Raw genomic sequence first — 24129 nt, 5'->3', positions numbered from 1 at the left:
GCTTTGCTTGAGTGAAAAACGTGGGTTAAGGAGTTGGTAGCGGAGCATAAATTGTATACTCTGTAACTTGCCATGAGTGGTAAGTCAAGGCCTTTAACACCACTGACCTACCCAAGAAAACAGACACTGCACATGCTTGGGAAGTTTCTGGTGTCATGTTTAATATTTTTGCCATCAGACTTAGTGGTGAACCCTCTGTTCTTTGTATGGCCACTTTCCTATTTTGATCACCCATAAACACAAACCTATGTCACATGTGCCAGGGCTCAGTTTAGGTATCCCCTTGATCAAGAAGAAGCAAAAATGACTCCATGAAAGTCTGCCACCTACAAACCTCTGGATGACTCCATGAGCTGACAAGTAAACATGGGGGTGAGGAGAACTACACATTTTATCTTCAAGGAGGTGGAATGAATTGAACAAGGGTCTTGGATGTGAGCTTCGGGTTCAAATTCCTTTTCAAGCTTGCAGTTTGTGTGGCTTTGAGCAATAATTAGTATGCAGATTTATATCCCAAACCTTTTAGGTTAAATTGGCTATTGCTTCTGGATGCAAACCCCATCCTCATCTCATCTGAAGAAAACATGGTACATGACTGCCTTTGAGTTGCCATCTTTTACAGCAGGCTGTTACTTCATTTTCTTCAAGTAGCTAGTATCTGAAGAATTTTGTTTATCAGTGCTTTTAAAGTGACAGTTGCTTCATTTTGCCTTTTTGATTCAGATGCTACTGCTCCATTAGTGGAGGAGAGAGTGCATGAGAATCGAAATGCAACTCGCCAGCATGCAGAGATACCTGAAGGAAATACAGGTGAGGCCTCTTAGGAAGAAAATGGTATGAAGAATAGATTCAAATAGGGCCTCTTCACACATGACCAAATTCCTTCCTGGTATGTTTAGTATATATGTGCTTTGCATTAGTTATTAATAGCACACACCCCTACAAATTAAACTATTAAAGATCCATGTGAGAAGACATCTTTTGCTGTGTTTTAAGGGGAGATCTCAATATTTATACATGTGTGCACCATTTATAACTGATGCAAAATTTATGTATTCTGTTTGTGTATATGTATGTATCATAGTTACATCCCCCTCTTACTTTATAAAGCTCTGAGTCAGTTTACATGAGGCTCCAAATGATCAGGTGCACACTTGCTTAATTTGAGCACCACTGCTACAGCAGGTTCCTCCATACCATTTGCTGTTATGCATTCCCTGCTTCCCTAAGTGAGAAAAAGTACAGGACAGGACTACAGAGTTTCATTTCTGAAACAAGAGAACACAGTATACTTACAATGTGTCTGTAATGTTTGTTCTTCTTTGCAATCACACAAGTGGGTTGTGTACCTGTAGGGAGCAACATCTCAAAAAATAAAATAAAATAGTGCTTCAGAAAGCAGGAGCTGGCCCTTGCTCTCTTTTCTTAAATGAGTGGATCTTAAGCTATGAATGACTCTCAGAAGACAGGCAAGTTCCTGTCCAGTTGTTGTTGTTTTTTGGTTGTTGCCTGAACAGCATCATAGAACATATTATCCTTTTGAGATTTTGGGAGGGTTTTTTCCTTACTTTTCTCTCAGAATTAATCCAGACAGTAGTTCAGTTTTGTGGTTACATTCAGTGTCAGAGTAGACCCATAGAAACTAATGGACATGACTGACTTAGTTGAATGCAGCCCATTGAAATTAATAGACCTAAGTCCTACTCAAAATAGACCCATTGAAATCATAGAATCATAGAATCATAGAATCGTAGAGTTGGAAGAGACCTCAAGGGCCATCGAGTCCAACCCCCTGCCAAGCAGGAAGCACCATCAGAGCACTCCTGACATATGGTTGTCAAGCCTCTGCTTAAAGACCTCCAGTGAATCAACTCTGAGTAGGACTAACATTGAGTACTACCCAGTGGGCCATCTAAGAGTAAAATTTAGTTGGATACAACCACTTCTTTGTACACATTATCATTCCTTTCCTTTGTTCAGTGGCAGCTAAGTTCCAGGTTTTCTCCTGATTCACCCTACCCTAGGGCTGGCATTAACTAGGTGAGATACGCAAAGTAGTTTTGTGCTCTGTTGGTTTTATGCACACTAGGTAAGCATGCAGGAAAGGAGCCTCTCATCTAAATGCCTCATCTGACAGTGTGCTTTTATAGGCCTTTGATATCAACAAGTGGTCTAAAGATGATCATGAAGCTGCTTTTTGTTCCACCCTCCTATATCTATATCTGGAAAAAATACTTTGGCTTTCTGTTTGGACTTTCATATGCTAACAAAGTCTTTGAAAGGGCATGCCTATTTTTTCTCAATATATTTATTTTTGGCCAACATACACTGTTGAATTGACTTGCCAGTTTAGGAGATGTGGTTTTTTATCTCTCTTTCATGCTGATACCTTGGCCCGTTTGCACTCCCCTATTGAAGGGACAAGTCACAATTCAGCAGCACTTTCATAGGCTACACCTTTGCCAGAGCTCTGCCAATCAGCTACCTGATCTACTTCATCAACTTTTATCACAGACCATGCTAGCTATATCAGGGCCAGGGCAAATACAACCCTTAGGAGAGTCAGCCTACATAACTGGTTCAATTGAGCTGCCTCCATCCACCTTCGGGTAGGTCATCTTGGTAATCTCCATATATGTGACTGTGTGGAGCCCACGAATAAAAAGTCAAATTACTTCATGAGTGGGATAGCACTTGCTTGTCCCTTGAGGCATAAGCATCATGCAGGGTCTGCCCACTCAAGGGGAGAAAGCCAGTGTGAGCTCCTGAATTTCTAAAACTCTAGACATTTTTGAGATGTTGCTTTGTGCAGATGCAAAATCCGTATGTTCTGATTGCACAGAAGACCACTTAAACATTAGTTACAAGCAAACAACTTTTCTTTCCATTTACAAATATAGAAGTGGCCTGGAAGCAGTTGACTGCTACAACAGGAAAAGCAGTGATCCTTCATCAGTTTTCTAAAAAGAACAACTACTTATGCCCCTATAAATCCCTTTAATTTCTCCCCATTTGATGATTTAAATTTAACTATTTGCATTCTCTCTAAATTCAGACCCAGTATAAACAGTTTCTCTGCTCTTCCTGCTAGCTCTGATTTGTGTCATATTCCACAGGCTGGTTGGGAGGAGAGAGATTTTCAGACCATTAAGGAAAATATCCCCAGTGACTAGGGAAGATTAATGTTCATTTGACAAATCCCTAACCCCATCAAGTGACACTGTAGGCAGCAGCAATAATGATAGACTCAATAAAAATAATCAAGGCAGTTCAAGCTCATAACAATATTGTAAAAAACAGCCCCTGGAGACAGTCCTCAAGTTATGAAACAAATAACTGAGCCTTGTAAAATGTGTTCCATTAAAAACCAAGATAAATGGGCAGATCAATCTTAATCATACCTTATGGAGGAAGCAGGGACTTGGGACTTCAAGAGTCCCCCCCCCCCAAGGGAATATGGGGGTGGGGGGATTGACCAGTTAAATAGGTGTGCTACACTTTGCTCTATGACTTTGTGAAGGCATGCACTAAATCTGAGGTTGAAGGGAAAAAATAAAGAAGCTGCTTGTACCTACTAGATATGCTTGCTCCCATTGTTCTAAATGAGTATAGCCAAACCTAGGTCTGCATAGTATCAGGCTGTTAACCATTTTGTAGGGAAGGATACTCTCACTTTTGAGACACTTCAAAATAAATTCATTGCAATATATATGGTCAGATTTATTTTATTTTATTTATTTGTTTATTTTTTTTAGTAAGATTCTATTTTATAAAAGCTGTCAATTTTAATACATCCTTCTCCAAGCTCTGTTCATACCATATTTTTCGCTCTATAAGACGCACCAGACCACAAGACGCACCTAGTTTTTGGACGAGGAAAACAAGAAAAAAATTATTCTGAAACTCAGAAGCCAGAACAGCAAGAGGGATCGCTGTGCAGTAAAAGCAGCAATCCCTCTTGCTGTTCTGGCTTCTGGGATAGCTGCTCAGCCTGCATTCGCTCCATAAGACGCGCACACATTTCCCCTTACTTTTTAGGAGGGAAAAAGTGAGTCATGTAGAGCAAAAAATACGGCAATTCACTGCTGAATATAGCTCAAGAGTAGATCAGTGCTGATTTGTTTGAGAGGGGATGTTTCTATCCATTTCATCCCATTTTCATTTAAATGTGCTGCCATTCAGGTTCAATATATTTTATTCCTCTGATATTAAAAAAAAATTAAGTAAAACTGGTAAGAAGGTTAGAGGCATTTGTCTTGTACCATTTTTAATGTTGAAACCATTTTCCCATCCTCGACTTGAAAAATGTAGCTGAGGAAGCAGACTTAGGCTCTTCTTCTAGCCTTGAAGACCATGCTGCGGGAGATGCTCAAGGTAAGTACAGTATTGTTGCTCTGCAGAACTTAAAATGCTAAGCTCTGGACTGCTGGGTCGGGATGGAAGTTACAATCAGATAGAAATAATATTTGGTGTGTTGCGTCCTTTTTTATAGCCCACAAATATTAGCAATCCTGCTTTTATTTTTATGGTTGAATCCCCTATTTTCATTTTTGCTGGGTTCTGCAATTGCTGTTACCATGAAGGAAAGCATCTTGGAATCCTTATACTTCCATCATCTTTTGTGCTGCACTGTTTTATTAAGGAAATTAATGGAACTTAGTACAGTACAGACAATACTGCAATACCCCTTATTAAATCAGTGATTGGTCTTGTTTGGGAATTACCATAAACCATTGTTTTTCATTAGTGAAATGAACCACAGCAAGTCTTGGGTTTTCACACTCCTCTGGCATGGTTAGGAAGAGTTTAAAAAAAAATCTGTCCATTTGAACTGACTGCAGTTAAGCAATACGGTGGTACCTTGGGTTACATATGCTTCAGGTTACAGACTCTGCTAACCCAGAAATAGTACCTCGGGTTAAGAACTTTGCTTCAGGATGAGAACAGAAATTGTGCAGCGGTGCCGCGGCAGCAGCATCGGGAGGCCCCATTAGCTAAAGTGGTGCTTCAGGTTAAGAACAGTTTCAGGTGAAGAACGGACCTCCAGAACGAATTAAGTACGTAACCAGAGGTACCACTGTATGTTCAAATCAAGACAAATTGTGGTTTGTTAATTCTGTTCAGTTGAAACCAGCATACTTCAAACAATAGTCTGTGATGCTGGCTTTTTTCAACTAATTAAAGTTAAGATAAAATACGGTTAAGGTTTGGGATGCAGTGTTCGACTGTGGTTAATTGAAATCAAAAGTCAAAGCTCCCTGTCTCCTCCTTACAGCCAAACTGGAGGGGAAGGGGGAGTCATTAGCTTGAGGCTAATGCATAGAACAAATCATTGTTAAACCATTGTTTATTGTGGAGGCCATTCACCTTCACTACTGTTTTAGAATTTTAGCAACATGCCTCAAAAAAGATAGTAGAGAACTAGTAAAAGTACAGGAAAGGGAGGTGGATGGTGGTGATTGAGTGTGGTGGAACGCTGCCATTGTGGCCCTAAAACTGTGAACTTTTTTTTTTTTTTAGCATGCCTTTTATAACCCAAAATAACAGAAATACATTTAGTACTATAGTGATAAAGGCCATGAGTGAATAAGATTACAGAATAATGATAGATGTTATGAAAATGAAAGTTTTCAGGTAATTAACCTACAGATCTAATTTTTGAATTACTTCAACAAACTGGTTGAAGTAACTCTTGAAAATGAAAAGAAATATGTGTATGTCTCGTAGAGCCGTTTTGATAATAGAGGTGTATTTTTTTATACATCCAGTATCAGCCTCTATTATTTTGCAATATTTGATAGATTTTATAAGTTAAATGCTTGTGTTTGTGTTTCATTATTGTAACTCACATTTGAGAAGTACAATATTGTGATCTCAAACAGATTAGGAGTTCTGAGGACTACTTTTAGGCTAACCAAAGTAGAGTTGACTATAGCAAATGGTGCTGTGGTATTCAGTTTTGCTCTTTTAATGATATTCTCTCAAATATTTATAATTAATTTAGTAGTGTTCCAAAAATGGCTTTGTATTGATATAAACATGCTAACTTCTTACTGTGCTTAATGCCCTTCTTGTATACTTTAATAGAACTGCATACCTCAGTATTGCTGAGTAGAGTGGAACCTAGAATTTAGGAACACATTGCAAATGGGTTAAGAATGAAATCACTCAAAATCCAAAATAGCTTGTTTATCTGAGCACCTATGAAATCATCCAAGGCATATTATAGCTACCCTCACATTTCCTAGAATTTACTCCCTTTGTGGGAGATCATGGGCTAGAGATTGGGGGGGGGGGGGAGAGAATCTCTGCATCACTAGGCAATGAAATTGAAACTGCACAGAGAGATAAAGCCCAACAAGCAGATTGTGTGGAACCCTTTTATGTAGCCACTTTGCTAAAGATGCCAGATGGATACATGGAGTTCCACACAGCTGAAAGAAGCCAGGAGAAGGCTGTCTTCAGAATTCATAATCAGTTGTAGGATCTTATTGAGAAAGTGGTTATTGGCGTGCCTACAACATCAGTACCTAAAAAAGTTGGTACAGGATTGGGACCAGCCAGCCTAAAAATGATGGAAGGGATGGGACTTTTGAGAGATTCCCTGCTGATTTCGATAAGCAAGCCGGTGGGAATTGCTCACACAGCATATTTCCCAACAGCTGATGGATCACTCTACTTCAGAGGTGATTTGAAAGAAGTTGCATTTGGACAGATAAAGGTTGAAGACAGAGACACTGATGAAACAACTCAGCAGGATAGTCTGGATGAGAGAAGGCCATTCGTATCAGAAGATGAAAGGTGTGCCATGGTTGCAGAATTGGACCCCTCTGAGCATATTTACCAAGTTGAGGTTGAAGCTAATGTCCCGAAGGAGAGCAAAACTTTGGAATGTGTACTAGAAGTAGGCAAGCTTTCAGGGGAGAGCATCTCCCTGGAAGGGGAGACATTGGAAACTGTGCAGGCCTCAGAACTGCAAAAGGCTTCTGGAAAAAAAGCTGCCTATTGTATACCAGAGAAACAAAGCAGTCGATTGCCACTTCTGAAAGGTGTGTGCATGTGCGTGTGTTGCTCAGTTGTCCTGCTTAAAGAAAGCAAGGCTGCTAAAACCACAAATGATTTTGCACATCTCTCCCTGAATCCTGCTGCTTCAGCAGTTTCCCTGATAAGTTGACAGGAAACAAAAATGTTTGTGTGGCACTGCTCTACATCCATGGCTGTCTGCTTCATTTGGACTTGGGGTGTGAGTACAATCCATTAATACAATGGCTGCATGCTTATCCTGCATGGATGCTGCTGCTTCTTCTCACCAATCGCCACCCCAATTTATATTTTGTGGAATTTTAGCTCTTTTCACTTCATCTGAGATCCTCCACTGGCAGGTCTTATAACCAATTAGATCAGACAGTGATGGCCAAACTTGACCCTCCAGCTGTTTTGGGACTACAACGCCCATCATCCCTGACCACTGGTCCTGTTAGCTAGGGATGATGGGAGTTGTAGTCCCAAAACAGCTGAAGACCCAAGTTTTGCCAACACTGAGATAAGATACAGGTAAAGCAAGAATGGAGCTAACCAATCTTGGCCTTGATCAGAAACTTGTTATATAAACTGTGTCTCATTCTTTCAAGTCTCTGATTCTCATCATGCATTCCCATTCTAGCTTATCTAATAGCTGTCAGAGATCACTGTGGTGTGTATTAAACAAAGAATGTTTCACTTATGCTGGCATTGGCTTAAATCTGTTTAATGCTAATGTGAAACATACACTGGCTATAATTTTCTCTCCCTTTCCATTCTGTATTCTACCCATCCATTAACTACACTTACACATGGCACAAATGCTGCACAGTGCACATGTAAACGTACAATCAAGCCTCATGTGTAAAAACTTCCAAAGGGTGTAAGGGTTTTTGTCTTATTTATTTTTTTGCTCACCTGCATCCAAGAGAAATAAAGTAGGGTAGGGGTAGCCAATGTGGTGTCCTCAAGATGTTGTGGACTACAACTCTCAGCATCCCTGACTATTGATCACACTGGCTGAGACTAATGGGCATTGTTATCCACAACAGCTGAGGGTGATCATGTTGGCTACCCTTTGTATGGGGTGTAAGCTAAAGGTGATAGATGGTATGACCTATAGGCAGGAGAAAATGCTTAACAGTGGTCCTTCCATAATAAAGGTGGGCTACTTCCTTTACAAATACATTTGCATTAACTAAAAAAAAAATCAATTTGCTGTATGAAATTTTGCATGATTTTAGGTATCTCAAGCTATTCCTTTTTTTTTGAGGAACTATGTGAATAGAAAATACATGTATGTATCTTCTTTAAGAACATCCCTTTCTACATTGTCTCTTCATAGTTTCATATGGGGGGGTTGGGGGGGAACCAAAGAGTTTCCTAAATAACAGATATTGACATCACAGTTGGGACCTTTTGGAACTTCTGCAATAAGGAGGCATGAGTCTTCCTCCTCTGTTTGAAAGACTTAATATTTTTGCATCTTGCACAGCAGGCAAGCAGGTGAAACAATTAGCACTGGTATTTCTTTTTTTCCCTCCAGCTTTTCAGAATTTGTAGTAGAGTAAATTGGAATGTTGAAATCCCTTTTGGAAGGGTAACCTGATCTTCATGGGTTGGGGAAACCTAGCCAGATAGGTGGAGTATAAATAATAAATTATTATTATATTATTATATGGGTTCCAGTGAACACTGCTAGTCATAAATGGCTCATGGGGGTTGTTAATGCACCATCTTTGGAAGAAAGATCCTATTGTCAGTTGAGCATGGCCATTGTCTAATATTCCCTAGAGCGGGGCATGCTGTTGAATCTTGCCAGAACTGCCCAAATTGTGCAAAGAGATCTTGGATAGACTTTGTAAATCAGCTCAAAGCACTCATATGGGAGAAAGCCTGTGCTACATCCACTAACAGTTTGCTGGGCTGTCTTTCAGTTTCTCTGAAGGAATCTTAGCTCAAAGAACTTAACCGTGAGCTTCCTTGGCATTGAAACATCTGGCTGTGTTAGAGGAGATGGCCTTTCTGTCAGCTGCAAAGAGAGCATTAGAACTGAAAGGGGAGAAAATCAGTAGAACCAAAGCACAAGAAGAAGAGACCCAAGGCCCAGAACAATCCAAACGATACTTAAATATTCTGTCCAAACCTGAGCAGTTGATGAATGTGTGAAAATGCTTTCCATAGGCTGATCAGATGACAAGGTTCATAACTCCAGAAGCTTCAGTTTGTAGGAAAGAGGGAGGTGCTGGCTACAATTAACTGTCAGAGTCTGCTAGAATGAAGAACCTGTCACTGCTAAGCCATTGAAAAGGAAGCCTCTGGAAAAGAAAAAGATATGTAGGTATAAGGTTAGGTAAAGGATCCTTGGATGGTTAAGTCCAGTCAAATTTGACTATGGCGTGTGGTGCTCATCTCTGCTTTCAGGCCGAGGCATCCGCCGTTTGTCTAGGTCATGTGGCCAGCATGGCTAAACTGCTTCTGGCGCAACGGGACACCATGATGGAAACCAGAGCACACAGCAATGCCATTTATCTTCCTGCCTCAGCAGTACCTATTTATTTACTCGTGCTGGTATGCTTTTGAACTGCTAGATTAGCAGGAGCTGGGACAAAGCAATGGGAGCTCATTCCGCCTGGACTCAGCATTGGTGATTCTAACATCAAGTCATTCTATGACAAGCTGCTCTTTGAAAGAAACTCAGTGACTCATGGCCTTATGGAATTCTTTTGCATCAAGCTTATCACTTCAGCTTGGGGTAGCTGAGAAGTGGGCCCTCATATTCACCCTGCAATTTATTGTGTTCTGGCAGCAAAGGACAATTGTCTACAAAATTCTATCAAGAACCAGGAAAGATGGGTAGCATGATTATAGGCTGTACCTAGAATCTTTCGTTATAAGGCTTCGTTTGTTCAGAAAAGGGTCATGCAGATGTCCATGCAAATATGGGAAATGTAATCATCAGTGAGCATATTTATATATTTATTTATTTATTTATTTATTTATTTATTTGCTTTATATTGCCCAAGGCAACCCAGAGTGACATAGATACACAGCAAAAGATATCAACTTTCTCGTAACAGAACAAAAACAATGTGTGCAATTCAGCAGCAGAGTATAGTACCAGTCTTTATGTGCCCATGATATACTAGTCAAGGATTATAATCTTTGCATTCCCTCAGTTTCCTGTAGGGCAGGGGTGAACAGAATGTTGGTTGCAATCAATCCATCTTTCTCAGGCTGATTTGCAGGCAAACATTTCAGCCTCTCTTCTCCTTTAGCCGATTCTGTTGGCTGAATGTGGGTGTATCAGCCCCATTTTCGATATATGTGTTCAGATTTTGCTATTTAAAAAACAAAAAAAATTTGTGTGTGAAGCTACTTCCTGCCAGCAGCCTCTTTGTTGCCTTGCTTCTGCAACTTTTTCCTCAGTGAATAATATGAGGTTGACAATTATCATATTGGAACAGATTTCTGCTGCTCAGCTTTATTGGATGGCCCTAGATTATTGTATGAATAAACCTCAAATGCAGCAGGAGTTGTTCTGGTCCCATGATAATTTTGGTAGCCCTTTTCTAAAGGGCTTTTCATTGCTAATTACTAATCCACAAGAGAGTCTCTCCTCTTATTCCATGACCACTACCTTTAATCAGGAGTCTTTGGTGAGTTACTTTAGCAAAGTCTTTTTGAAATTCTAAGTACACAGTGTCCTCACACTACATCTTATGGACAAGTTAGATTTTTTAAAAAGAAGATTCCTTGGCCACAAGGGGATGAGCTTGTTCCCTGAGGGTCAAGAGCTCCCTGCACTGAGTAAACACCCATGATTTCTATCTAGGCAGCCATTAGTTGTTTATGTTGCATTCTGTACAGTGTTCTAAACAGACCCAACACCCCTGCTGGCTTCCTACCTGAATGCTTTGTGTTGTTTGAATTTTAAATCAAAGAAGAGGTGGAGCATAGTGAGGCTTGACTGACTTGCTCTGTTTTGAACTTGTACAAATGCCTAACTTGTATGTTACCTTGACACTTGGTCACTGGGACTTAGAATCTTCACCAGATGGGGCTCCTTTTGTGCTTCTAAAACAGATTCTTTCTCTCTAGGTTGCCTGAAGCTTATTGTCTGTCTATCTTCCCCCAACTTCTCCAGCAGCCAATTAGATCAGGAAGTCATTGTTGGAAAAACACAAGGAGGCAGGCTCCTGCAAGGGGTGGGGAGGGGGTGCGGGAGGTCAGGTACACTAGCCCCAGGCCTTGCTGGCCTAAGGTGACTGATGGGCCCCACCAGGGACTGACCGCTTTTTTGTTTGAGCTTATAACTTTATTCTAACAAGACTCCCGCCCCAGGCCGCAGACAAGTTCTGCATGGGCCTGCAAGGAGGTAAGACTCCTTGGGTTGGAATAAATTCCAATGACTAAAAATCTGAAAGGGAAATTTATGTCAGTTTAGCACCCTGGGTAGTGATATTGAGGGATATGTGATGTGGGCAGTTGAAACTCCTCCGGGAATGAAAGTGCTTTAAATCTGAATGATTTTAACTGATTTTGAAACTGAACAAAAAAACTGAGCTTTCAACTTGCCCAAGGTTCAACCCTTACCCCTTAGTTTACATGCTATGCTTAATAAGCTCAAACCAGGCCTTTACTGGGCTTGAATTGGGGTTTTAAAAATACCCTAATGTTTTAAGTTTTAACTTAAAATCTATTTGTTGTTGTTGTTTAGTCATTTAGTTGTGTCCGACTCTTCGTGACCCCATGGACCAGAGCACGCCAGGCACTTCTGTCTTCCACTGCCTCCCGCAGTTTGGTCAGACTCATGTTTGTAGCTTCGAGAACACTGTCCAACCATCTCGTCCTCTGTCGTCCCCTTCTTCTTGTGCCCTCCATCTTTCCCAACATCAGGGTCTTTTCCAGGGAGTCTTCTCTTCTCATGAGGTGGCCAAAGTATTGGAGCCTCAGCTTCACGATCTGTCCTTCCAGTGAGCACTCAGGGCTAATTTCCTTAAGAATGGATGCATTTGATCTTCTTGCAGTCCATGGGACTCTCAAGAATCTCCTCCAGCAAAAATCTATTTAGCATTCAAAATTAGAGTGTAAGTGTTATAAAAACTGAATTTAAAGCTAAAAGCCTAAGGTCCCGCCCCCCCTGTTGAACTATTTTAAACTGATTTTAACTGAACTGAAAGCTGAAATTTTAGCTTTTAACTTGGACTGAACTTAACCCTTTCACTAAATTTACATGTTGCCCTTTATGGCCTATAACTGAACCCTATACTTAGAGTGAGCTGAAAGCAAGGCGTACACTTTTCGTTTTAAGCTGATTTTTCCATTAGCTAGGTTGTATTGTTTGGAACTAATTAGTAGCTTCTTTATCCCCTATCAAAATGATAAACATTGATTTAGAGTTTTGTATGACTTGATCCAAAGCAGGCAAAGCAACATTCTGTTAGAAAGGAGCATGAATACTTTTGACACAGAATCATACTTTTTGTCCCAAGTAAGTGTTTTGTTAAACTTGGGTGTTCCATTATAGGGAGTGTGGAAACTACTGGAACCAACTAAATGGTTCAGCTTTAACTGGTTTGCTGCTTTTTTCAGATAGTTTAATGTAGACAGGCAGAAGTTATTGGACTACTTGTATTTAGAAGTCTATGGGGTTATTAAAAGTGATCTGTTACTTCAGTGGTTAAAGGCCCCAGTGCTGTTGCCAGTTCCTGACATCACACTGCAAACAGAGCTTCACACAAAACACTTGGAACAGCTTCCAAAAGTGGTACCAATCAGTTGGGAACTCTTATTATTTTTTCATTCCCAATACAGCTGGCAATACTTATTTATTTTATTTTGCTTTCCCAGATGGTGTGAGGCACAACATGCTTGCTTGTTGCATTAAAGCTTAGCCTGAAAGAGTGAGAGCAAATTTATAAATCAGAAATATGGTTCTATAAGGAATGAAGCTTTCCTACTACTGTTTATGCAAGGGCAGAGGAGAGTTGCATGCTACAGTTACAATCTGAGTGGCTTACCTTCTCTAGAAGCTACAGTGGTACCTTGGGTTACCTACGCTTCAGGTTACATACACTTCAGGTTACAGACTCCGCTAACCCAGAAATAGTACCTCGGGTTAAGAACTTTGCTTCAGGATGAGAACAGAAATCGTGCTCTGGCGGCGCAGCAGCAGCGGGAGGCCCCGTTAGCTAAAGTGGTGCTTCAGGTTAAGAACAGTTTCAGGTTAAGAACGGACCTCCGGAATGAATTAAGTACGTAACCAGAGATACCACTGTATTTTAGAACTGCCACCCCTCCACGCAGCAAAATGTAACAGTAATTCTCCTTTCTCATCAGCTCGAATGGACAACAAAGATAAAAATGAGACTGGGACTGAAGAGCCTAAACCAAAGGTAAGCTGACAAGCATATATGAACATGGATGCAGTTCATCCTCTCTGCATTCTTGGTTCTTCCTTAAAACATTTTTCTTTATCTTTGATGGAGTAAATATTTTGCTTTCTGCTAGAAACCTTTAAATGCAGTTCGTTGTCTCCCCCACCACACCACTTTTTTTTTTTTTTTTTTGCAAGGCCCAGTGTGCATTCTAAGTTAGAATCCCTTTAAAATCTGTATTTTAAGCTTGAGAAGCCACTTTCTTCCTTGTAACTAAACTAGGTGTGAACAGGAAGTTGCTGCTGTAAAACTTGACATCTTCTTTTGCATAGAGTTTCATTCAAGCCCGAGTATCTCTGAGAAGCATTTCTGTGTGGTAATCAGTGTTAAGCTTGTTTGTGGAACCTCTCTTCCTCCCTGTGGTGCTGGCTTTGGAGAATCCTACCCACTAGTTTAAACACGTTTTAATGTGAGCTTGATTTTATTGTGTATTTCTATGTGTAGTTTTTAAAGTGTAACCTACTTAGGGCTAATGGTGAGAGGGATAGAAATATAAACAAACAAACAAACAAATATAAAATAAAATAAAATAAAATAAAGTGAATGAAAGCCCCTTTTTGCTGTACAAAATCAGCAGTTGTCATACCTTGCCCTATAACTCGAGCTTTGAAAGGATTGTTTGCCTCATTAATCAGAACCACAAAAAGAAAAGACTGAATTGCCTAAAGAGCAAATAAGGCAAGCCACAAAATAGATTAGAGCACGCACAGGAAGCTTGAAAATAAGGATTGCTTTGACAGGCCCACAGACTTGCCTGGAAAAGGCATGTGACTGGAAGGACTACAGTTTTATTCTGCCAGTTTTTTAAAGGCTTGTTTTCCCAAGCCTCTGTTTCTGGGTTAAGTTTTGGAACTTAATTGCTCTCTCCCCTTCCTAGCTCTCAAACAGATTGCCTAGAAAATGTCTGCTGGCCATACATCCACAGAGCCTGGCTTGTGTGTTGATCATTGTAGTTCAGAAACCTTTCTTCCTCATTCAGTAGTAATAATGAAGTGGCTTACTACTGAAGAGGCTGAAGCAAACTTTTTATTTAATGGAAACCTGTTCAGACACTAATCCGCTATTCCCATGGGAGTAAAACAATAAATGGCAAAACCTGTGGTTTTTCTAGGTTATGTTGCAAGCTCAAAGGGATTGATGGAGCCAGTAGTGGATGGCAGATTGGCTCAGGAGGGGCTGCATTGCAGTCCCCGCTTTCAAACACAGTGTGTTGCTGCGGCTTACTGGGAGGGGGGGAGGGCAAGGCAACTGAGAGCTCAGCAGGTACTGGTGTGGCAGCAGTTAAACACTCCTCCTACACCTGTTCTCGTTGTCTTCCTACTCCCCCTCTCAATAAGCAGCAACATCATGTCATGTTTGGAAGGCAAGAAAATAAGGCAGCCAGATCTGTGCTGCCCTGCCAGCCACTCCTGGATGTAGCTGTCACCATCTCTCCCAGAATTCTTCTTTATGATGATGTCATGGTGGAAACCAATGCCACAGAACTGATAAATGCAATATGTGGGAGCATATTTACTTTCAGATGCTCCTTTGATGATGTACTCTTCAAAAACCTATGATTTTGGTACCCCATCCTTCTAAGGGTGAGATAGATGATGTGATGCTTTGAAATTCTTCTTAATGCCAGCGCAGTGCAGGAGATAGAGAGCCAGTTTCAGTTAGGTTTTGACTTTCTTTTAACATGCTTAAGGCCATTGTTCATTCTGACTTTACTTTAACCACCACACTTTTTCAGTTTATTTTGATTATTTTTTTACTTTTTTCTCATGCTGATCTTTGGTTTTATTTTATTTTGTTCACATGTTTTTAAGACATCCATACCTTCCTCTGTCAAAATCTTGGAAGGTAGATCCTCCATTATTCCCAAACGAAACTCCTCTGTTAGTTCTATCCCTTTGAAAAAACCCTCCAACCCTGCTGAGTCCTCAGTACCAACTTCCATCCCTAAATGCATCTCTTCTATCGCATCCCGACCAACCAGTACAGGAACAAAAGAGAAAAGGGGCAAGGTAAGAAATGGTGTAAAAAGAAGTTGGTGGAGTGAGGGGCTGGGGTAAATCTATTTCTTTCCCATTTGCTTAGATTCCTTGCATTAGGTTGGGCATGCATTTACAGCAAATTGCAGGCAAGTGGTTGTTGTTTTTTTGTAATTTTTACTTACCTGACTGTTTCCTAATGACACCAAGATATGAATATACTTTACTTGGTTATGGCTAGCTACTACCACCCCAATCTATTGCCTTTTTCTCCCATTTTAAGAGATTGTGCTAGGATTGACCAGTGATTATAGCCAAGTTGAAGAATACTTCTTTCTAATAGTTGAACAAACAGCTTCACAATGCACTTAATATTGTGTTTAATTTGCACATAAATGAAGTCAAATAAATCGCCGCTTGATGCATTAATGTGCTCAGATGGAGTGTTATTTATTTAGTCTACAAACTGCCCCACATCTGCAGATCTCTGGGTAGGTAACAATAAAACTTTGCAATTTAGAGAAGAAATGAAAAGTGCAAATATAAATTCCCTTTAGCCAACTTTGTTTATTCTACTTAAATTCTTATTAGTTTTTTATATTCATGTTTTTTCCCCTGGACATTGCCAGCTTATTACTGAGCTTTATTTAGTTAATGGATATGTAAGACATTTGATGTTGCTTGTTGCTCAGATTTTCCAGATGGCACAGTATTTGCATGTTATCACACCTGCTCCTGCAAGCTGTGGTGACGTAACAGTGAAAGATTTATTCAACAGTCACACATGTTTTCATGTGGATATCACATTTTTTATGCGACAGAAAGGACTCATGAAATAAGTGCATTCAATTAATGTGGGTGGAAAAGGGATTATGTAATACTGTTATTACCGTGGATATCTATTCTAAAAGCTGCATGTTTAGGAGCTAAGTAGGGATAAGGCATCATCAACTTTGCATTTGGACAAGCCATTAGTTTTACTTTACATAAGTTGTTCATTATTTATGTTCTGAAATCAAATGATAAAATGGTAGAATGGAATAGAATAGCATTTTGTAGGCCAAGCCTCATAAAAATACATATAATAAGCACATGGTAAAGTCTTGAAACCTGTATTGGCATTGTGAGTCCATTTCTCAGGTTTAGGTTGAAAATGTGTAAATAAAGAGGAAATCCCCCTAATCCACAGCAATTTACTCTGCTTTTTTAGTCTATGAGCAGTCAATAAATACTGCCCTTTCTCCATTTCTGTCACCAGGGTCCAGATATGAAAACAAAGATAGCCACTCCACGTCCTGGGATGGGACAGAATCAGAAGAGTCCAGCCAATGCTTCTCGGATCCCTGCCAAAACTCCCACCATCCCCAAGACACCACCCAGCCTTGGTAAGAGAAGAGGGGGTTTTTGTGTGTTGATCATGTGTTGCATAGCAGTTTGGGTTTTTTGCTTTCTGGAAATTACTCCAAACAAACTGTGGTTTACTTGAGCTCCCTCACATTCAAATACAAAGGTGTCGGGTTTCTGCTTTTATTTGTAGTGTATCAAGAGAAAGTCCAAGTCCTTCCTCAGTATATTCTTCTTGGCAGTAGATGTGACCAAGAACTGTGGCTATGCAGACAAACCTTTTAAAAGAACCCGAAAAGCCCCTGAAGAAGGTGGCATGAAGTTGATGTGGCCTAGCGCTGCGAAAGTTCATTTGACACAGGCCTCAAGGCAGGAATTTTAATAAAAGTAACATGAGAAGTAGCCTTTTCTCGAAATCATAAGATGAGCTTTTATAAAGGGCAGGGAGCACCAGCCAACCTGTCCATTTCTGCCTCTGAGTGCCACCATAATGCTGCTTAAGAACCAAGTCTCACTCAGCACTGGATGATTGGATAGCAGGTGGCTGCCATCTTGTATCACCCTCAATGCAATGCTTGACATGATGACAAAGGGACCTAAGATGGTGGTTTCTTGCTACCAGCTTGTCTTCTTTTTAAAGAATCACCAAGTTATAGGGAATCAGCCAAGTTACAGGGAACCAGGCAGAGGGCCTTCTCGGTAGTGGCACCCACCCTGTGGAACGCCCTCCCACAAGATGTCAGAGAGAAAAACAACTACCAGACTTTTAGAAGACATCTGAACGCAGCCCTGTTTAGGGAAGCTTTTAATGTTTGACGGACTATTGTATTTTAATATTTTGTTGGAAGCCACCCAGAGTGGCTGGGAAAACCCAGCCAGATGGGTGGGGTATAAATAAATTATTATTATTATTATTATTATTATTATTATTATTATTATTATTATTATGGATTACCTCATTGCAACAAGACGCTGATAGTGGCACCGGCTGGAAAGCCTTGAGCCTAGGTCTTGGTCTGGTGCTGCTTCTACCACCCCCAGATACATGTGTTTTCCCATAGTCACCCAATGAGTGGTTTACCCAGTCTTGTAGGTAGGGTTAAAATAGGGCTTAAGCTCCTGCTCCTGTGCTCCCTGTTCCCTTAGTGCACTTTCCCTGTTTCCCTTTCATTTTCTAATAGTCATTGGAATCTCTGTAGTCTGCCCTTCCTTTCCCCCCTAGCAACCAGGATGCAAGATTATCATTGTTTTTCACGGAGCAGTTGTTTTTGTTATTTCAGCTGCCAAAAAGGAGCAAAGAAGGCCCCCTAACACAGCAGCAAAATCTGAGAGAGGTAAAAAAAGTTTACTATTTCCTCTTCATTCCTAACAAATCCTGTCCGCTGGCATTGACCATAAATTCTGTAAAACCTTGCTATTTAAATTACCTTTTTGGGGGGTAGGTAAAAGGTTGTTTTATTCATATTTTAAAATATCTTTCCGTTGGAAAGGAAGTTGCAACAGTACTAAATGCAACATAGCATATGTTTTATTATTATTATTTAAAACATTTTTATATCACTCTTCATTAAAATTCTAGGATGCCGATATAATAAAACAGCATATTAAAATACAGTAAAAACGGCAACAACTGCAGTAGCTGAACAGTTTTCAGTGGCAAAGACCTGGATGAACAAGTGTATTTTCAGAAGGTGCTAAAAACTCACCAAAGTTGCCTTATTTCAGTGAGGAGATGATTCCATAAGCTAGGTGCTCTAACAGAAAACATCCTCCCCCTGCTTGCTGCCATATGAATTTCTCCAGGTTGTGGCCCAGCCAGCAGAGTCTTGTTTTGGCATTTCAACAACTGGGCAGGTCTATACTGCTTAAGGTGTTTCTTCCGGTACCCAGATCCCAAGTTGTTTAGGTCTTTAAAAGTCAGCAACAAAACTTTAAATGTGGCCAGTACAAAATTGGCAGCCATTGCTGCTCTACTTCCCTGGTGGATTTAATTTCCTTTGTGCATATTGAACAGTGTGGAAGGTTCTTTTGAATCAACGGCTAAACGATTACTTAACATATTGCACTTTCATTTCAAATTGCAGGTGAACCAGTAAAGTCTGGAGATAGGAGTGGCTACAGCAGCCCTGGATCTCCAGGAACTCCTGGCAGTCGCTCCCGCACACCCTCCCTGCCAACTCCACCAAACAGGGAGCCCAAGAAGGTGGCAGTGGTTCGCACCCCGCCAAAATCCCCTTCTTCTGTCAAGAGCCGCTTGCAGACAGCCCCTGTCCCCATGCCAGACCTGAAGAATATAAAGTCCAAGATTGGTTCCACTGAAAATTTGAAGCATCAGCCAGGGGGTGGAAAGGTAAATCCAATGCACCTTGTCTTTATGTGTGGGCAAATGAAATACAAGTTTGGAGTTAGATGGGAAGTTACCTACCTTCCGTTCGTCCCCTTCTCAACTTCTATTGAATTCTGACTCTTGCAGCGGCAGCCATCTCTTCAGTATGTGAGTCCCCTGAATCTTTACACACAGATGACTCTGTGTAGCCCACAACTTTGTATAAAGATCTTTTGATGGGGCAGAAACTCAGCAGTAGCATTACAAGAAAACTGAAACAGCATTTCAAACTTCCTCCTGAAACTAGCCAACTGGGGAAGGAGGCAGGATGGAGAGCAGCTCCTGTGGCCAGGCACTCTGAAAATGCCCCGGCTGCCACTTTGAGACTTCCGTGGGCAGCACTGTAATTTCGGTTGCTTCAAAACTAATTTTCTGCTGCTGGGAATAAAAGGCCTATGGCAGCGCCTACTGTGTTATCTTCTCCTTCTCTAGAATTCTGTCTTCTGTCCCAGATATCTTGCACTTCCCTGGAGGGCCTTTTCTATAGTTTGAGAACCACTGTACTACAAAGTAGTGAATGGGCTCAATCTTCTCCATGCCATGTTACATTACTTGCAAAAGTTCTGCTTTCCGGTTCTAACCTCACCCTCTCTCTGTTCAAAAAGAAGTTTCATCTTTCAGATCACCCTGTGCTCAAAGTGCATTTGTACAAACTAAGGGTTAGAAAGCACATGGAATCTGAGCAGATAGAGTAAATGGAGTATGTATGGAACACTCTTACCAAGATTAGAGCTGGGGTGACACGTATTTAAAAGCCATGTCATAGAATCACTGACTCACAGTGGTGAGGAAAAGTGCTATGTGCATGGTTAGATAGAGCTGTGCTGTACCCAGCCAACATGTGAAAGGAGAATAGAAATGGTATACACATGTCACTTGGCAAATCCTTAAGTTAGGTTTATCTATGTCGACAACTTTCACTGCTAGAACACCTGCTGTCTTTGGAAGAGGCTTGTGCAGGGGGCTGAGAGATAATCTTCCTTCAGCACAGGGGTGAAGAACCTTTTTTAGCTTGAGGATCACATTCCTTTCTGGGCCACATATCAGTGATAATCAGGGCCAGAAGCAAAAGTGAGCAGAGCAATGCATTTAAATGTTACCTTTGTGCAGGAGGCTAGTTTTTATACACACTATCCTCCATCTAGGTAAGAAAGAGGCATTATCAATGGTCTTGGTGCCATGTATGCCTTCCATCAGCTTTGGTGGGTGGCTCAGCTACGCCCTTATCTGGACAAGGATAGCCTAACTGCTGATAACTTCTAGGGTCCCTGCAATGTATTATATGTGGGTTTGCATTTGGAAGGTGCAGCTGATTCAGCCAGATTGCTGATTGGAGGAAGATGGACTTAGCTCATTACACCAATTCAGACATGACTTCATTGGCCACCAATAAATTTCCCTGCTCAATTCAGAGTGCTAATCTTGGCTGCTTCACTTCTCTCCCCAAGCACTGGGGAGAAAGAGACTGCAATCCTTACCTTAGGAACTGACACCATTAGGCCCGTACCTGGAGATTTCTGAGTTTGAACTGGGGACCTTGTGCATGCAAAGCAGATGAAGCTGTGGCCCTTCTCCTACATGAAGGCATGTTGGGGGCTAATGTGGGGAAGATAGTTGTATTATTCTCCCTTCCTCTAAAGGACAAATATCTTTCAGCAAAACTGTAAGGCTTCTTTATCAATAGCCAGACTCACTAGTTCCATTCTCTTGCATAGAGAGTTTACAGAGAGGAAGGAAGGAAGTAAAGTGACATGGAATTAGGCCCACAGAAGGGCGCAGAATCTGAAGCCACGTTTTCAGTTTGCTGCAGTACTGTGTTGCTGATAAGTAATTTCTATCTAGTTGTGGGCTCCTTCTAGCGCTACTACAATATATAGTCATTCTTTGAAGGGTTGCTCAAAACTAAAGGGTTAGATTATTATGAGGCTGCTGCAGCCCATGGTAATTTAGGGATCTATGTTTTGTCCAATTCCCTGTACTGATGCAACAATTGTCAGACCTAAATATTCTGTATCTGCAAAACAATATGAGTTGTCTGTAGCTAAGGGACGTTCTTAGCTTTTTGGTCATAGCTTGCTTGTCTTTATGACCTGCCTTGAAATTGTTAATTAATGTATGACTGTTAGGGGTTGGTGGTTTTTTTGGCTTTATCTTAATGTTGTTTTAACCTACCCTGGGCCTTTATGGTGAAGGGTGAATAAGAAATACAGTATGTAGATAGAGTGGTAACCATTATTGCAAATGTAAACACCACCCACAAATCACCCAGATTACTTGACTGGGTGCTCAGCATCAGGTTTTTAGAGTGTGCTTTTTTCACTTACTTTTTACAGAGGAGCAACATAATGTCATCAAATCTTGTAACTCTTGTGTTTCCACCCTCTTTCCTCAGACTATGGAAAATCCAGCAAGTGTAAATCACTTTAGCATTATTCTTGTCATATTATTTTTTTAAGGTATGGTTTTGATGTTTGCAATGTTGTATTAGGCAGGCCTGTCTGTCTGCATCTGTATTTTGGTACACTTCATTATTACCTTTTTGATAGGTGTCATTGATGGGTGGGGATCTCTTTTTAAATTAGTGCTGTTTCTCCTTTATTTATTTTTAAAAAAACATTAGTATAATAGTGCTTCAACTTAAAATGGGTTTTAATGCAACTTTTTAAAAAAATGTTTTATAAAACATGCATGTTATTTGAATATTTGTATTGAGTGCCATTTTATCACTATTGGTCACTCCCCCCATGCTCACTTTAAAATATTTTTGTTCTAATTTTAAGCATTATTATTTTACAGTAATTATGTAATACTGTTGAAATTTTAAAAGCACTGAAGCACAGTTTTTAAAAATGGTATTAGAATTTATTTAAAATGGCTTGTTGTGTTAAATATTTGCTTCTCCAGCCACATGTCTATGCCATGCCCACTAGTGTAGACAGGACATAATGGGAGATAAACACACAGAAAGTACTAAATTCCTTGATGTGTGGAAACTCCGTTGCAGTTCTGAATGAGGCTTTCAGGGAGGGGGAGAGAGAGAGATCAACAGTTGAGTTCAGGTGCTTTCAGATTGACAACCCTTTTTAAAGTCTGGTGAAAGTTTGATGTGCTTCCAAATATAATGGTTATTCTGTGGTGCTAGCAACGACTAGGAGGTGAATATGATTATCCTAGCAGCATTTACCATGCCAGTGGACATAGCAGAACAGAGAGCCATTAACTGCATTTATTATATACCACCCTTAACAGTAATTTGCCCTGGCTCTCCAACCAATAAGCAAACACAGTTGCTTTTGTTTTACTTTATATTGTTCATATACACACTTTGTTGCAGTCCTGTGCTGGGACAAATATCTCTGTGTTAGAAATGGGGCAGCCTATGTCATGATTTTGTTTTGTTTTTGTTTGTTCTTTTAAGCACTGTACTTATTTCAGGCCTGACTGTAGGACGTTCGCCACTGTGTAAGCTGAAATTTGAAGCTTCATCTTCAAAGCAAGGAACTGGCATTTGTCCCAAGGGGAAAGTCCCTTGCTTCTTTCTTTGTCTTAGATGACTGCTACAAAATGCAAAAGATATCTCTACTGGCAGCGGTTGTCACTCATATTCTTTTTCTGGCTATCAAAGGTGCAGGTGGTTAATAAGAAGCTGAACTTTAGCCATGTCCAATCCAGGTGTGGATCAAAGGATAATATCAAACATACCCCAGGAGGAGGCAGTGTGAGTACCTTCACACCATTCAATGCACTATAATAATCTAACTTATTATAAGTGGCATGAATTTTGCATTAACCCTGAAACACCAATGCTGTCTGCACAGTCAGATAGCTATTGATGATGTGTAGTGAATTAACCTCTTACCAGTGAAAATATGGCTTGATTAACGCTCCAACAGAGTTAGCTGTATGGGGATGTGCACTGAGCTAATTGGGTATTGAATTGGAGGCAATATTATTTAAATGGCTGCCTTCTCAATACATAGTGTTCAAATTACCCCAGAAATTATCCTTTCTGGCTCAGATAGTTGATGGAAAATGAAGGTGCAGAGTGTATTGCAAATGGAAAGCTGATTAAAAGTGTGGTGTGTTCATGGACGCATATAATCAGCATTTTTTTAAAAAAATCAAAATTCTTCATCAAGGAAGCACGTGTTCCTTGTTCCCTCAAAATAAAATATGCAAATTAGATAAAATAATGAATCATTTCCCTTAGGCTTACTTTGCAGAATTTATTTTGCTGCCATGATATGAGTTTTCAGGGAAATGTTATTATTTTTAGTGCGGATTTTGGGAGCAGAGGGAAAGGCAGAAAAGGAAAGTGTTTAGTGTTCTGTATATAGTAGAATTGAGGGGGTAGGGGAGAACTGGTATATATAGGATACAGGAGGGTCTTGCAACAAAATGTTGCAGGATATTATTACCTAATAGGAATTCTCTTGTCCAGATTTCCAGCCATGATGCTTTCCTCCAAAACAGTATAAGCTGTTAGGGGCTCAAGCAAGCCAATTCACTCTTCCCCTGCACTTTGTGAATTTTTGTTTTTACAACTGATATGCAATGTTCAATAGGTTCTTGGTGCTTACTGTGCCAATTGGGTGGGGTGGGGTGCTATTCCTCTTGGTTAGAAAAATGGTTTTCTTTTGTACTTCTATGAACTTCAGGATTCTCTTAAGCAGCCTGGTACCTCTTTGTTGTTTCTCAGTGGCCCTCTTCTTCTGGCTCCATTTCTACGTTTGCTGTTAGAAGGAAGGAAAATTGAGAGTAAGCACATGACACACAAGCTCTGTCTGCTGATCACTGGCACACCAGCCCAGCCCAACTCCGGTTTCTAAGCATTCCTCTGCAAACAAGAAGAAAAGTGCCTTTCTAAAGGCTGAGTTTTGAAGGTGCTGGAATTTGAGCTTCCAGGTCAAACATTTAGGAGCATGTAATACAGTCATGTGCTTAACACAGACACATCAAAGAA

The 24129-nt window shown here is 40.5% G+C and overlaps 1 protein-coding gene across 33 annotated transcripts in view; it reads left to right on the top strand.

The window, feature by feature from the left end:
• The window catches only part of MAPT (microtubule associated protein tau), an 82249-nt gene that overhangs the window by 45151 nt on the left and 12969 nt on the right, over nucleotides 1-24129 (top strand). For 14 of the 33 annotated variants that reach the window (XM_083411014.1, XM_083410991.1, XM_083411015.1 and 11 more), the window contains 8 exons: nucleotides 724-810; nucleotides 4312-4374; nucleotides 13363-13418; nucleotides 15272-15469; nucleotides 16695-16821; nucleotides 18061-18114; nucleotides 18865-19130; nucleotides 22792-22884. In XM_083411014.1, the coding sequence (XP_083267140.1) occupies nucleotides 724-810; nucleotides 4312-4374; nucleotides 13363-13418; nucleotides 15272-15469; nucleotides 16695-16821; nucleotides 18061-18114; nucleotides 18865-19130; nucleotides 22792-22884 (944 nt within the window). Of the gene's footprint in view, nucleotides 1-723; nucleotides 811-4311; nucleotides 4375-6438; nucleotides 7050-13362; nucleotides 13419-15271; nucleotides 15470-16694; nucleotides 16822-18060; nucleotides 18115-18864; nucleotides 19131-22791; nucleotides 22885-24129 lie in introns of those variants that run through there. The other 19 variants (XM_083411003.1, XM_083411004.1, XM_083410989.1 and 16 more) reach the window with 9 other exon arrangements.

Source organism: Podarcis tiliguerta (assembly GCF_965153285.1).
Source record: "Podarcis tiliguerta genome assembly, chromosome: 13".
In the NCBI taxonomy this organism is placed as follows: Eukaryota; Metazoa; Chordata; class Lepidosauria; order Squamata; family Lacertidae; genus Podarcis; species Podarcis tiliguerta.
This window is presented reverse-complemented; position numbering and strand designations above follow the sequence as displayed.